The 13,824-nt window shown below is 42.1% G+C and overlaps 1 protein-coding gene across 1 annotated transcript; it reads right to left on the bottom strand.

Annotated features, from left to right (window-relative positions):
* Positions 1-4,922: 4,922 nt before the first annotated feature.
* SMIM34 (small integral membrane protein 34) lies at positions 4,923-10,089 on the bottom strand. The gene is made up of 3 exons (XM_075593293.1): positions 9,956-10,089; positions 8,945-9,101; positions 4,923-5,959 (listed from the first exon to the last, which is right to left on the bottom strand). Exons 2-3 carry the CDS (start codon positions 8,979-8,981, stop codon positions 5,541-5,543), a joined length of 456 nt encoding a protein of 151 aa, XP_075449408.1. The 5' UTR covers positions 8,982-9,101; positions 9,956-10,089; the 3' UTR covers positions 4,923-5,540.
* Positions 10,090-13,824: the final 3,735 nt, after the last annotated feature.

The following is a 13,824-nucleotide window of genomic DNA, read 5'->3' as shown; positions in this document are numbered from 1 at the left end:
AAGAAAGTGAAATAGCAAATTTTGAACAGTTTCTAGCAAAGCTTTCACGGGTTTGACTCCAAACTGCGGTGCAGCGAATCTCGGCAGGTTCACACGCCCCTGAAAATAAGGACGTTTCGTGAAGGCAAAAATACAGTGTAACATTCAAGCATTCCCCAACTCCGTTGCATTGCTTTTGCCGGGGATCATACACAACAAAACCCCAGAGTGCTAGGGCCCCCCCCCCCCTGCACGCGTGATCATGTGATCGCTCCGTCACTGATGTGGTCTTCCGTTCCCCTTGTAAGCTCGCGCTCCAAAGGAACACAGAACGCGATCTCCCCTAGAGAAATGAGCACGTCGATGATGACGTAGCCACTAAGTCACGGGCCCTCCGGAGCGCCAGACCCCATGACGCAGTAGCTAAAATGTATAGGGAACCCGAAGGGTTAAAAAAGCGAAATAACGAATTTTGAACAATTTCTAGCAAAGCTTTCACGGGTTTGACTCCAAATTGCGGTGCAGCGAATCTCGGCAGGTTCACACGTCCCTGAAAATAAGGACGTTTCGTGACGGCAAAAATACAGTGTAACATTCAAGTATTCTAAGATTCCCCAACTCCGTTGCATTGCTTTTGCTGGGGATCATACACAACAAAACCTGTACCCAGGGCAAAAGCATCATTCGTAACTTGGGCTCTACAGAATGTAGCTGTTTGGGGCCATTTTAGAGTTAATGTAATAGGGTTTATGTATGGTAGCACACAAAAAGGTGTGCGTGCTTTAATACACTATTTTCTGCTTGCGGTGGCGGGAACTGTTAACAAAGTAGCAGGTGATAAAATATAAAGCTGAATAATAACAGGTGCAGGAATTGCTGGATCCCATTATAACACGTGCATCATGTAACTCAGACGTGCTCAACCCCAGTCCACAAGACGCCCCCCCCCCCAACAGGTCAAGTTTTGTTTTTGTTTTTATTGTTTTAGTGGTATCACATCAAGACTTTGAAATAGGAAGAACAATGTACATGGATTTCATCTGAAGAATAGCACTATCTTTTTTGATATTTAAATATATATCCTGGACATAAGGTCTTAAGATATTTCAGTAAAGCCAACATAAACTCCATCTTAACTTTAGAACATTTAAATACTTCTGGGCCTCGAATCGAGAGGCAGCTACCTTCAAAGTCTTTAAGTGCTTTATTACTTGAAAGGAGGTGAAAAAGAATAGAAGAGAGAGGGGGTGGGGGAGAGGAAAGGGTAAGAAGGGAGGGGGGGAGGGAGACAAGGGAAGGAACTCGTCCTCTTTATCTCCCAAGCGTCGGTTCCGGTACTAGGTTATACCTTTGGTTGAGATAGATTCCTATTTTTCTAGTTCTCAGGCCATGTGTCCCATACCTTATAATGCTGCTCTGTTTTCTGGCTTAGGAGGGCTGAGAGGAGTTCCATCATTCTAACCTCCTTAATTCTGCGGATAACCGTTTGCTTTGATGTAGCTTTCAGTTTTTTCCATGCAGCTGCTATTGAGCAGCGTGCTGCAGTGAGAATGAATGCCACCAATTTCCTTTGAGGGGTCAGGAGTTCTATGGGTTTGGCTAGTCGAAAGGACAGCGGGTCCATCTCTATGTTCTCCCCAGTAACATCTTGGATCAAATTTCTAATCATGTTCCAGAAAATCTGTATATGGGGACAAAACCACCAGATATGTACCAGATCTCCTTTCTGGCCACATCCTCTCCAGCAGAGGTCGGGTAGGCCGCGGGAGATCTGGCTCAGCCTACTCGGGGTTAGGTACTATTGCAATAGTATTTTATCTATTTTCTAGGTACTAAGAATGTCTTCCAGGCGTCCTACCACTCAGATATTGGTCCAATAACCTGGTGCGACCATGCCCCAGTTCTACTGTCCCTCTCTCTGCCCTTCGTTAAAAACAATTCGTACAATTGGAAACTAAATGATTCCCTCCTCAAGGTCCCTGAAATAGAATTAATAGTCAAGCAAAAGCTATCCAGCTTTTTCAAGATAAATAAAGGGTCTGTCTCTGCCCCAGCAATGTTATGGGAAGCTCATAAAGCCTCCATCAGAGGCGACATTATCTCTATAGCCTCCTATCGGAAAAAAATGAAATATAAGTTACAGAAGGAGCTAACAGAGAAAATCCTAGAATTAGAACAGCACAAAAATAACCCCTCCAAAACATTATACAGATTACTGGATAAAACAAGATCAGAACTAAAACAAACGCAACTCGATGAGGTAGAGAGAGCACTTAGATGGACCAATCAGAGGTTCTACGACAGGGGCAATAAGGCGGGCAGGTTGCTGGCCACAAAGCTTAGGGGCATAAAAGCCAAATCCCAAATTAACAAGATACGTACTAGAGCTGGGCTAGTTACCTATGTCAAAAAAGAAATCGCCCAGGAATTTGCCAGTTTCTATGCGGAACAATACAACCTTCACCCCTCAGAACTGCCTCACAGTTACGCTAAACTAACCTCATAATTCCTAGCACACTGTGACTTATCCTCCCTAATGGAGGAAGTACTGCAAAACCTTAATAAGAACTAATCGAAGCCATTAAATCGCTTAAACTGAGCAAGACCCCGGGTCCTGGTGGCTTCTCCAATGCCTACTACAAGACATTCATGTTGACTCTGTCCCCCTACCTTCTTGACATGTTCAATTCCTTCCTAGAGGGTGAACCAATCCCAGCCACAATCTCTGCGGCCAACCTAGTGATCATTCACAAGGAAGGAAGGGACCCGCTTGAATGCGGTAGCTACAGACCAATCTCTCTACTTAACACGGACCTCAAAATCTACAGCAAGATCTTAGCAAACAGATTAAACCCAATTCTCCCCAGACTTATCCATATCGATCAGGTGGGGTTTGTATCGGAAAGGCAGGCTTCCGATAACACCTGGAAAATTATAGATATTATAGACCACGTGCACCTCAACAAAACCCAAGCTATGATTCTAAGCCTCGATGCTGAAAAGGCATTCGGTAGAATCAAATGTTCCTTCCTAGACCAATCAATGTGTAAATTTGGCTTCAATGGCCCATTCCTGGAGGGGGTTAGAGCCCTCTATCAAAATCCCACAGCATATATAAAACTCCCCAGGGGACTAACAGACCCAATCCAGATCAAAAACGGCACTAGACAAGGCTGCCCCCTATCGCCCCTACTATTCGCGATCTCTATCGAGCCTTTGGCAGCCAAAATCAGAAATGACCCAAGAATACAGGGCATTAAGATTGCCAAGACTGAACATAAAATCTCGCTATTTGCGGATGATATTATACTGACCCTCACGGATCCCCATACTACAATTCCCAACCTCCAAAAACTCTTGGAACAATTTGGCCAAATCTCAGATTACAAAATTAACACGGATAAATCTGAAGCCCTAAACCTCTCCCTTTCAGAGCCGACCTAAAAAATGCTCCAATCAAACTATAAATATAGATGGAACTCCTCTCAGATAAAATATCTTGGAGTTAAAATAAATTCATACAACTCCCTATACCAGGCCAATTACCCCCTGTTATTCAACCAAATCAAAAAGGATCTAGAATCCTGGAATAAACTCCAAATCTCCTGGTTTGGTAGGACTATCTTAAAAAAAATGAATATCCTCCCTAGACTCCAATATTTTTTCCAAACGCTCCCTATAGACATTCCTATGTCTGAACTTAAAAATATACAAGCCCACATATTCCGATTTATATGGAACAACCGAAAACCAAGAGTTCCAAGGTCGGTTTTGTTATCTCCCAAGTTGAGTGGTGGACTGGGGGTCCCTGACGTGATTAAATACTACCAGGCAGCCCAACTACGCCAAGCGGTGACTTGGAATAACAACCCGGCCACATTGTGTTGGCTTGATATAGAATCCCACTATGCAGCGCCTATACCCCTATCGGCGACCCTGTGGGTTCAGAATGATAAGGAGAAAGGGTCTAGGAAATACGACCTGGGAGCAATGAGGTGTAAGTGGGGTATTTGGCTTAGAAACAAAGGGAAGTACGACCTGTCGACCACCCCCTCTCAACTTACCCCCATCTTTGATAACCCGGACTTCCCGTCCGGGTGCTCTCAGAGACATTTTCAACAATTCCAAGACCTCAATATTAGGAGGGGAGCAGACTTGCTGTAGAAAGAGGAAATCCTGTTCTTCCAAGAGCTCCAAGCTAAATATCAAGTATGAGACCTCAACCAGTTCAAATTGGAAGGATGTCTGGGAGGCAGCCTCCAATACCTCAATTTGCACGATTACAAAAGAAAATATTTATAAAATTTTATTCCAGTGGTACCTAACCCCGAGTAGACTGAGCCAGATCTTCCCTGCCACACCAGACCTGTGCTGGAGGGGATGTGGTCAAATAGGAGACATGGCCCACATCTGGTGGGGTTCTGGTCTAAGATCCAGAAACTCCTCTATGAAACCTCGGGGCTGGAAATTCCCCTGGACCCCCTCTGACCGTTGGGAAAACAAGTTGATGGTCTCCCCGCTCCCCTAACTAAACTTATCTCAGCCATCCTAACTGCTGCAAGGTGCTCTATCGCAGCCGCTTGGAAGCAGGTAAAAGCACCCTAAAAAAATACGGTCTCTAAAACAATTACCACGGTTATGACCATGGAAAAACTTACGGCCATGCTCACAAAGAAAATCCCCCAGTTCTACAACACCTGGGGGCCATGGCTAGACCGCTGAGGCACAACCGTCCTGTCAATAAGTACCTGAACTAGTCGGCCCCTTCAACGAGAAAAGGTTTAAAAAGGAATTGGTCTCACCACGCCCCCCCCCCCCCAAACCAGACCTTTCCCTCCCCCCCTCTATTTGTCAACCACACTACCCCTCCCCCCCCTCACCCCCCCCCCCTCGCTACCCCCCCAACAAAAAACGAAAATGCCTTCTTGGATTCAATGACTGTACTTTACTTGTTATGTGCATACGAATGCAATGTACCTGTATATGTTCTATGTTTGTTTCCAATAAAGGAAAAAGATTGTGAAAAAAAACAAGAAATAGTATGTTATATATATTTTCTTTTATAGTAGTACAAATTGAAGTTTTGGCTGCCGATTCCCAGATATCCTCCCAGTCATCTTTATCTATTTCCGTATTGAGGTCCTCAGCCCATTTTTTCATATATCTATGATTGACGGCTACTATTGGCAGTGATATTCCCGAGCAGATCGCCGATATCAGACCCTTCTTGTATATACCGCTTGCACATAACTTTTCAAATTTTGTTGGTTCTGTAAATTTAGTTTTTTGGGATATAGGTAATCTAAAATGTCTGATCTGAAGAAAGCTAAATAGCAGAAAGTGGTGGGGGTGAAATTTCTGTTGAAGATCTTGGAATAATATTATTGAGCCTTTTTCTATTAAGTCCGCCACCTTTTGGACATTGACCTCTTTAAAATGTTATAAAATCATTAGGGGCAGAACCCGGAGGGAAATCCGGGTTACCAAAAATAGGAGTCAACATGGAAGGAGAGGTTGTCAATAAGGATATCCCGGCATCTACACCACTGTTTATTCTCTGGCTAAGTCACTGAGCTAGGTACAGTAAGGTAGAATATTGTTTCAACAGATGCAGTTGCTCCTGCATCGTTGGCCGAGTTCTCGGGCTGTTTTTGACCTTGATCTGTGTTGTTTCTGGGTTCTTCTTTACACTTCCTACCATCCTCGGATTTCAATAATGCAGCATTATTCGCGTAATGGAACACATTGTTCTTTTTCAGTTTAACGGAGGCGTCTCTCTTCTTGGACTGCTTCTCAAGATACTCTATGTAGGGCTCGTCTTCAATCTCTCTGTTGAGTAGGTTGGTAACCAGGAGGGAAAATATAAGGAACCCAAAAAATCCAACCACGGTAAAGATGAACCAGGCAGCATTTGTCTCCTCGGATGTCAGAAGAGTTGTACTGTTCGGTTGAACCGTGCTGTTTTCTGTGTGAGCCATTACTGTACAATAGAAAAGAAAAAGATGGCACTAAATGAACTTGCAACAATGTAAGTAATGTTATTATTATCACTATACAAAAGGAATGACGTCTGCTATAGAGGTATATTGGAAGGGAGTCTTCAATTCCCATACGTATATAAAGAATAGATGACAGGAAAATATATTTCAGCGCATGGGATCAATTTTAGGAGAGAACTTTATGTCTCAGAGGCCAAGGGATTCCAAATGAGGTCTCACTCTAGATGTGTGTGGTACAAACAGTAATTTAATAAAATAAAACAAAACAAAAACTTGATAAAACAATTATCCCAGCTGGGTGCAAAAAATTACACCAACACAAAAATGGATATTAAATTAAAAATAAAACATTCATCTTATACTAAGCTTCTAAAAGAACAGGCGCTTGCTTGTTACTCTGAAAAGCACCCCTTACGTACATACATTTGCATGCATATATATAACCATTTAAAATGTCTGCAATATTAGTGATGTCTGTGGTGAGCCTGTACAGTACTTCCTTCCTGGGGGAACAATGAAGACTATTAAATCCTCTTTGTGAACCCCCTAGGTGTTGCAGACAGAACCCAATGCAGATGATATCTAAATATTTGCCTCCAAGGAAAAATAATATGAACATATTTTGTCAATGAAACCAATGAAGTCTAACTGATGGTATATAGCAGTCAAATTTGTTGGTGAAAAAAGTAGTACAACTGAGCTTCTTCGTTTAGAGCATGCTATAAAAATAAGAGATAGGTTGGTGTAAGTGGTGGTAAGGATAGTCAATCTTTATATTTCTGTACTTCTGCTCTCCTACCTCTTCCCTCTTACCCAGCCATATATACTACAAGTACAGAAATATAAAGATTGCTTTATATACAAGGGGTGCTTTTCAGAGTAACAAGCGCCTGTTCTTTTAGAAGCTTAGTATAAGATGAATGTTTTATTTTTAATTTAATATCCATTTTTGTGTTGGTGTAATTTTTTGCACCCAGCTGGGATAATTGTTTTATCTAGTTTTTGTTTTGTTTTATTTGATTAAATTACTGTTTGTACCACACACATCTAGAGTGAGATCTCATTTGGAATCCCTTGGCCTCTGAGACATAAAGTTCTCTCCTCAAATTGATCCGATGCGCTGAAATATATTTTCTTGTCATTACTGTACAAGATTTGATCTTATGGACCGGGGTGTTGCATTGTATTCCAATGAGCAATTCCTAGCTGACACTGAAAATGAAACAAATACCAATGTTATAGCAAAGATTAGAAGTTACACTATCACATGCCTCCAACTGAACCTATTAAAACCAGCTAGACCTATTTCTGCTAATATACGAAAGCCGATGGTTCCTGCGCTGCCTGTCTCCCGTTAGTTTGAAGCTTGGAATCTTCTGCTCATTACAGCAGCTTGAAGATCAATGATTGTTTTAATAAATAATCAGCAAATAAAAAATACCACGTGATCACATTCGCATGTCTCAGACAGGTCTGCAACCCTGCCTTTCCCCATTATCTCTTGGCATACAATACTTCCATTGCAGCCAGGGATTCTGGGTAACGATATGCATATGAGCGCCCAGTATCACTTTGATAAATGATCAGAATGTTAAAATAGATGTAGTGATACATTTTTATTACGTGCATATTGGTATGTACAAAACGAACTAAACGAGTGTTTTAATGGTAACTTGATCTTTGCAAAGAATACATTGCTAATATTAGTTATGGAGCCTTTCGGAGGCTCTTTATAGAGTTGTCACGCACATGATGTAACTCGATAAGAGATTAGAAAATGAGGGATACAATTTCAGTCCGTGACGCTGTGCATGGATTACCTTAGTTCTGTGATTTCCGTGTTTTTTTTTTTTTTTTTAATTGGAACACCCATTTATTTCCACTAACCCCTTCACTGCCAGAGCTTTCATAAACTCATTGTAACGCAAGCAATACGTCCCACTGTAATATACTCATGGTGTAATTCTTACTGTTACCACTGCACAAATCTTCTACTGTTATACAACATTGCAGTAAAATGCCTCAATATACTGACAGCACAATACACAGGATGAAGATTGCTCTCCTTGTGTCAGTGTTACCCAAATGTTCAACGATACACTGACCCCCCCCCCCCCCCACCCCCGCAATTTAATTTTGTGTTTCTGTCGGGTTCTGAATATTTACCTTTGCTTTACTATTTTGTGCTGTTTGGATTTGTATTGGTTAAGGACATTGGGAAACCACTCTGGCAACCACAAGAGTATATTTCCAGAACTGCTAAAATGGGAGCAGGTTTTGTTGCAAACAGCTGTGCAATGTTAATGTCCGTTTCCATCTTGACCTAGTGCTGAAAACGAACAAAACCAAAAGGCGAAATAGCAAACAGGTCAATGGGGCAACGGGGCAAAGTGCTCCTAAAAGCCCGTTCCCACACGCCCCTAACGGACCGTGGTGCTCCCATTTAAATCAGAGGAGAATAGAGTCTCAATTGGAAAGTCCTTCTTGTATCCCCTGGTCCAAATAGCCACTGGAAACATTGCCTCCCCCTCCCCCCCCTTCCCTTGCTCTTCTGTATAGTTCACCATTTAGATGTTTGCTATTTCATTTCTCCCTTTGGTGTTGTCGGTGGACAACCTCCCCTGCTATCTGTTCCCCCCCCCCCCCCCTGGTTTTGTATTCCTTATTTTCCTGTTTCTGTGGCGCCCTCGTCTTTTTCCTGCCTCTTGGCATCACTTGGATAAGTAATATTTCTCTCTTGGGATGTTCTGTACTCTGTATAATATTGTGCTCAGTTTTAGTTCCACGTTTTGATATTGGACTATTGTTTGCGCCTCTGCAATATCCACTGTCACGTTGTATGCTTGTATCATTAAAATAAATATGCTATCTGACATTGGATTGCTAAATGGGTTCTACTGCAGTCCCAATAGAATGTACTCCACATTCCAGTGCTGAGGACACTTGTACATGTTTTACTGTGTTACCTGGGAATGAGGGATTCCTGCTGCCTTCTTCAAGCATCGATCGTTGGATCACATATTTCAAATGTTCTTATTGAGTGGTGCAGTCTGGCCCGACTATAAAAGCAATATACACTTGCAATAATAGTCTTCAGGAAATCGTTCAGATGCAAACACAAAGCTAAGAAAGAATGGTAAATAAATGTAAGACAATGGGGGTTTTTTTTTTTTTGTATCACTGTTTTTGGCAATTACAGGGTTAGAAATCATTCTTTACAAGCGAAGATTAAATGACAGAAGTAAGAGAGATGTCTTTAGGGCTGTATAGTGAAAAAGTATATACATAGTATGCAGAGTAGATTTTTGCTAACTGAAAACAGTTAGCAAAAATGTCAATATCTGTTGGTAAACTTAATAAACACAACAAAATCTATATGTACGCATGCACACCGTTTTGTATTATATGTGCTGCATAGACTCTTTATTATGAATATTGCAGTGGCACAATTTTGGAAAACCAAGTTATAAGTGCAAAGCCGTCTACAGCAGATATTGTTAACTGCCCCACACCCCTGGAATGCCCTTCCCCACAATATCCGACTAGCACTCTCTCTATCCACCTTTAAGACCCACCTTAAAACACACTTGCTTAACGAAGCATATGAGTAGCTACGTGACTGATACTATACACCTCATACATAAACCTTGGCCCCCTGCAGACGCAATCACCAGAACGCCCTCCTACTGTCTCTGTACATTCTCCCTACCTACCAATTAGATTGTAAGCTCTTCGGAACAGGAACTGCTTTTCCTAAATGTTACTTTTATGTCTGAAGCACTTATTCCCATGATCTGTTATTTGTATTTGTTATTAATATGATTGTCACGTGTATTACTACTGTGAAGCACTATGTACATTAATAGCTTTATATAAATAAAGACATACATACATACATACATACATACATACATACAACTAGATTTTCAGCACAGGAATAAAAATCCTGGTCTTTAAATTTGTTGAAAAATACTTACAAGACCGCATAGTTGCTTCCACACTGCTTCTCTGTCACCTTAAAAGCAAGTCCACGAGGTGCTGCAACTTTCTGCACCATTCTAGTTTCAAACAGAAATAGCCGTGAGGAGTGGCCTCTCATTTCATTTGGGACCAATGAAAGGAAGGACGTGCCTTTTCTCTTTGTGACTGGAGCAATTAAACCAAGTGACATGTAGATGTAGTAATCTCATTCTGCTCGGATTGTTCATTTCTTACACGTGTCACCTGTACCTGCAGTATATAGCAGCAGACAGGACACCATACTGTACATACATTAGATACTCATATTTTATATATGTAAATGGAATACATGGTAGATAAAGGAAATGGCTCGTTAACAGTGTACAATAGAAGTATGAATAAGGACAACATGCTAAACAGTTAAAGTGACTTTTCTTTTCATTTAGAAATAAGAGGGAAAAATTTGCTTCCAGAGAACAATCCAACGACAATGAGTAGAGATGCGCAAACTTTCCGTCCATCTGGGTAAATTTAGCACATTTGACCCCCCTCCCCCCCTTCTTTTTTCTTTTTAGTTTGGCGAAAAAGTTTCACTTTGATCCAAAAGTTCGGTTTCCGATAAAAAGACGACGGGCCCTGCGTGTGACATTAATTACAATGTGAGCGTTAAACAATGTTTTAAAAGTCTGCGGGGTGCTAGTTGGCTACGTTGAACCCTTTTGAGTGCCGGTGCGGCCCCAGAGTGCTAGGGCCCCCCCCCCTGCACGCGTGATCATGTGATCGCTCCGTCACTGATGTGGTCTTCCGTTCCCCTTGTAAGCTCGCGCTCCAAAGGAACACAGAACGCGATCTCCCCTAGAGAAATGAGCACGTCGATGATGACGTAGCCACTAAGTCACGGGCCCTCCGGAGCGCCAGACCCCATGACGCAGTAGCTAAAATGTATAGGGAACCCGAAGGGTTAAAAAAGCGAAATAACGAATTTTGAACAATTTCTAGCAAAGCTTTCACGGGTTTGACTCCAAATTGCGGTGCAGCGAATCTCGGCAGGTTCACACGTCCCTGAAAATAAGGACGTTTCGTGACGGCAAAAATACAGTGTAACATTCAAGTATTCTAAGATTCCCCAACTCCGTTGCATTGCTTTTGCTGGGGATCATACACAACAAAACCTGTACCCAGGGCAAAAGCATCATTCGTAACTTGGGCTCTACAGAATGTAGCTGTTTGGGGCCATTTTAGAGTTAATGTAATAGGGTCTATGTATGGTAACACACAAAAAGGTGTGCGTGCTGTAATACACTATTTTCTGCTTGCGGTGGCAGGAACTGTTAATAAAGTAGCCGGTGATAAAGTATAAAGCTGAATAATAACAGGTGCAGGAATTGCTGGATCCCTTTATAACATGTGCATCGTGTAACTCAGGCGTGCTCAATACCAGTCCACAAGACCCCCCCAACAGGTAAAGTTTTAAGGATATCCCTACTTCAGCACAGGTGGCTCAATCTTTGACTGAGCCACTGATTGAGCCACCTGTGCTGAAGCAGGGATATCCTGACCTGTTGAGGGAACTTGAGGACAGCAGTTGAGCCCCCCTGGTGCACCTCATCCCTAGCGCCTCTTATTGACACCAACCAGATCACAAGCTAATACGTTAGCACCGTATTACATTTACAGTTATGTAAAAAGAATATCCCTCTTGGCCCCTCATCCAATATTCTCTAAAGCGAATCCTCCATGCTGGAGAGGGATCTCTAGTCTATTGAATGGGACTAACATCTTCTTTGTATCAATTTTTGCCCCAAGATGACTTAACTTAACTTGATACATAAACCCCAGTGGATGTGATAATGGCGGAGTCAAATGTCTGACTTTGATAAACCCAGGGTTATACCCTATGTTAGAAAGACAAATAAAATAAAACAAAATGTTTTCCCTTTCTTTCTGAGAGGGCATCCCGCCATATACAGATGCAGCGGCCGTTATTCGAACACTTCACGCGGTTTATACCTCGGAATACCCATGTCATGGCGCGGGATTTTTTTCCAACCATACCGCCTTAAGACACGAGTGCAGGCGTGTGCAGAAAATGGCATTTTAGTGTTCTGGCTTTTAAACGGCAAAGGAGAAGAGGGGCACAGCTCACAGCGGAAGCGTCCTAACGGATGAAACGCGTTGGTGCGTGGTCCTATTTCTCTACTGACCATTAAAGATTCATGTATATTTTTTCCCTTGTCTGGATTTGCCCTTATTACCTGCGCTGGCTGACGCTTCCGCTGTGAGCTGTGCCCCTCTTCTCCTTTGCCGTTTTGGATCTACCCTCTGAGGGCTGCACGCTGGAGAATCCTCTCACCTGGATACCACTTCAGGAAGGTAAAGGGCATAGCCCATCGTTTTTTGCCTTCCATTGCTTGACTGTTCTGTGTTATTGCCCCAGGGGTGAGTTTATGCCTACGGGAGACGTAGTTTGGGATAGCCGTGTGGGCACCAACAAGTCCCTGTTATCACCCTGGGAGGCCAATTCATTCATTTCTACATACATTGTTCCTGGTCACTGAAATTCATTTATTGGGAGATTACAATATTGGAGTCTGCTGAGGTGATGCACCAATACACCACACAGCCTATGTTCTGGCTTTTAAACACCTGAAATTGACACAGTAGCACAGTGCTGTATACATTATAATTCATTAATTTCATTGCATTTAATTGCACACCAATCCACGAAATTCAAACAAAGCAACCGCGACAAACACGTGTGCCTGGGGCAATTGGCCGCGTTAATGCCACGTGGAGTGCAGCAGCGCACACAAAAACGGCTCTGTGATTTGTTCGAATAACGGCCGCTGCATCTGTACCTGCTGGCCTCTCTTAGATCATTTTAAGTGAAAGTCCCTCTGAACACCCTTCTGCTTGGGATCGAACAACATGGAAGATATAACTGGTCACACCTCGAATTGCTGATGAATGCCACTAGCCTCATGTGGGGGAGGAACAGTGAAGGTTAGATGAGCAGGGGATTCTGGGAGGGACATTAGCAACCACATGGTATCCCTGATAAACTGGCAATAAATATAAATAAAATTGGTCTGTAAATGTAAAGATTTATTAGAAAACAATTAGGCTTGTACTTTTGACTAACCCAGCTTTCAGATATGTCCAAGACTCATATTTTGGTGGGATTGCACCTTAAATTGCTGAGGGGCCAAATGTGAAACATTCCCTCCAAATAACTACATTTTTGTAGCACTCTGACATATGTGAGATATATGTAGCATGCTGTTAGACTAGTACAGTTTTGAGCGTGGAATGTGTTTGCGTGACAAAATGAACAAATGTAGTCCCTGATAGTGTCTTTCGGGTGTTAAACTTACAGTTTGTGTTGTGATAAGTGCTTTTAAAGCTGCAGTCCAAACTGCCGTTTAAAAAAAAAAAAATGTATTTTCCCCCTTTAAAATGTACATCAATACAATCCACACAATGATAAGTAATTAGCTAAGTTGCCGATCGATCCGTTCTCCTGTGATCGATCGGCGAAGATTCGGCTCGGGGGTTCAATAAATGGCTGTCAGTGCAACAGAAGAGGACCAAAGATGCAAAGTTCTGTGGAGAAAATTATGTGACCAGGTTAAAAATGTAATTGAGTTGTTTTTTAAAAAAAATGCTTCAAGTATTTTCTCATAGTACAGAACTGATTTATTAAAATAAAAAAAATAAAAATAAAGCACATGTAGGCTATCGCTTGGCCTGCAGCGTTAAATACTGATACCAGATATGTCTGCCCTTTCTTTTAAACTTTCATTCTATTTATAAAACCGGTTTGCAGATGGAAAATGTATACTTGTACATAGCCCCAACATTTTCTTTCCCCTGCAATGGTAAATAT

This window comes from Ascaphus truei, chromosome 3 (genome assembly GCF_040206685.1).
Source record: "Ascaphus truei isolate aAscTru1 chromosome 3, aAscTru1.hap1, whole genome shotgun sequence".
Taxonomy (NCBI): Eukaryota; Metazoa; Chordata; class Amphibia; order Anura; family Ascaphidae; genus Ascaphus; species Ascaphus truei.
Note: the sequence above shows the minus strand (reverse complement) of the source record. Positions and strands in the feature narration are given on the sequence as shown.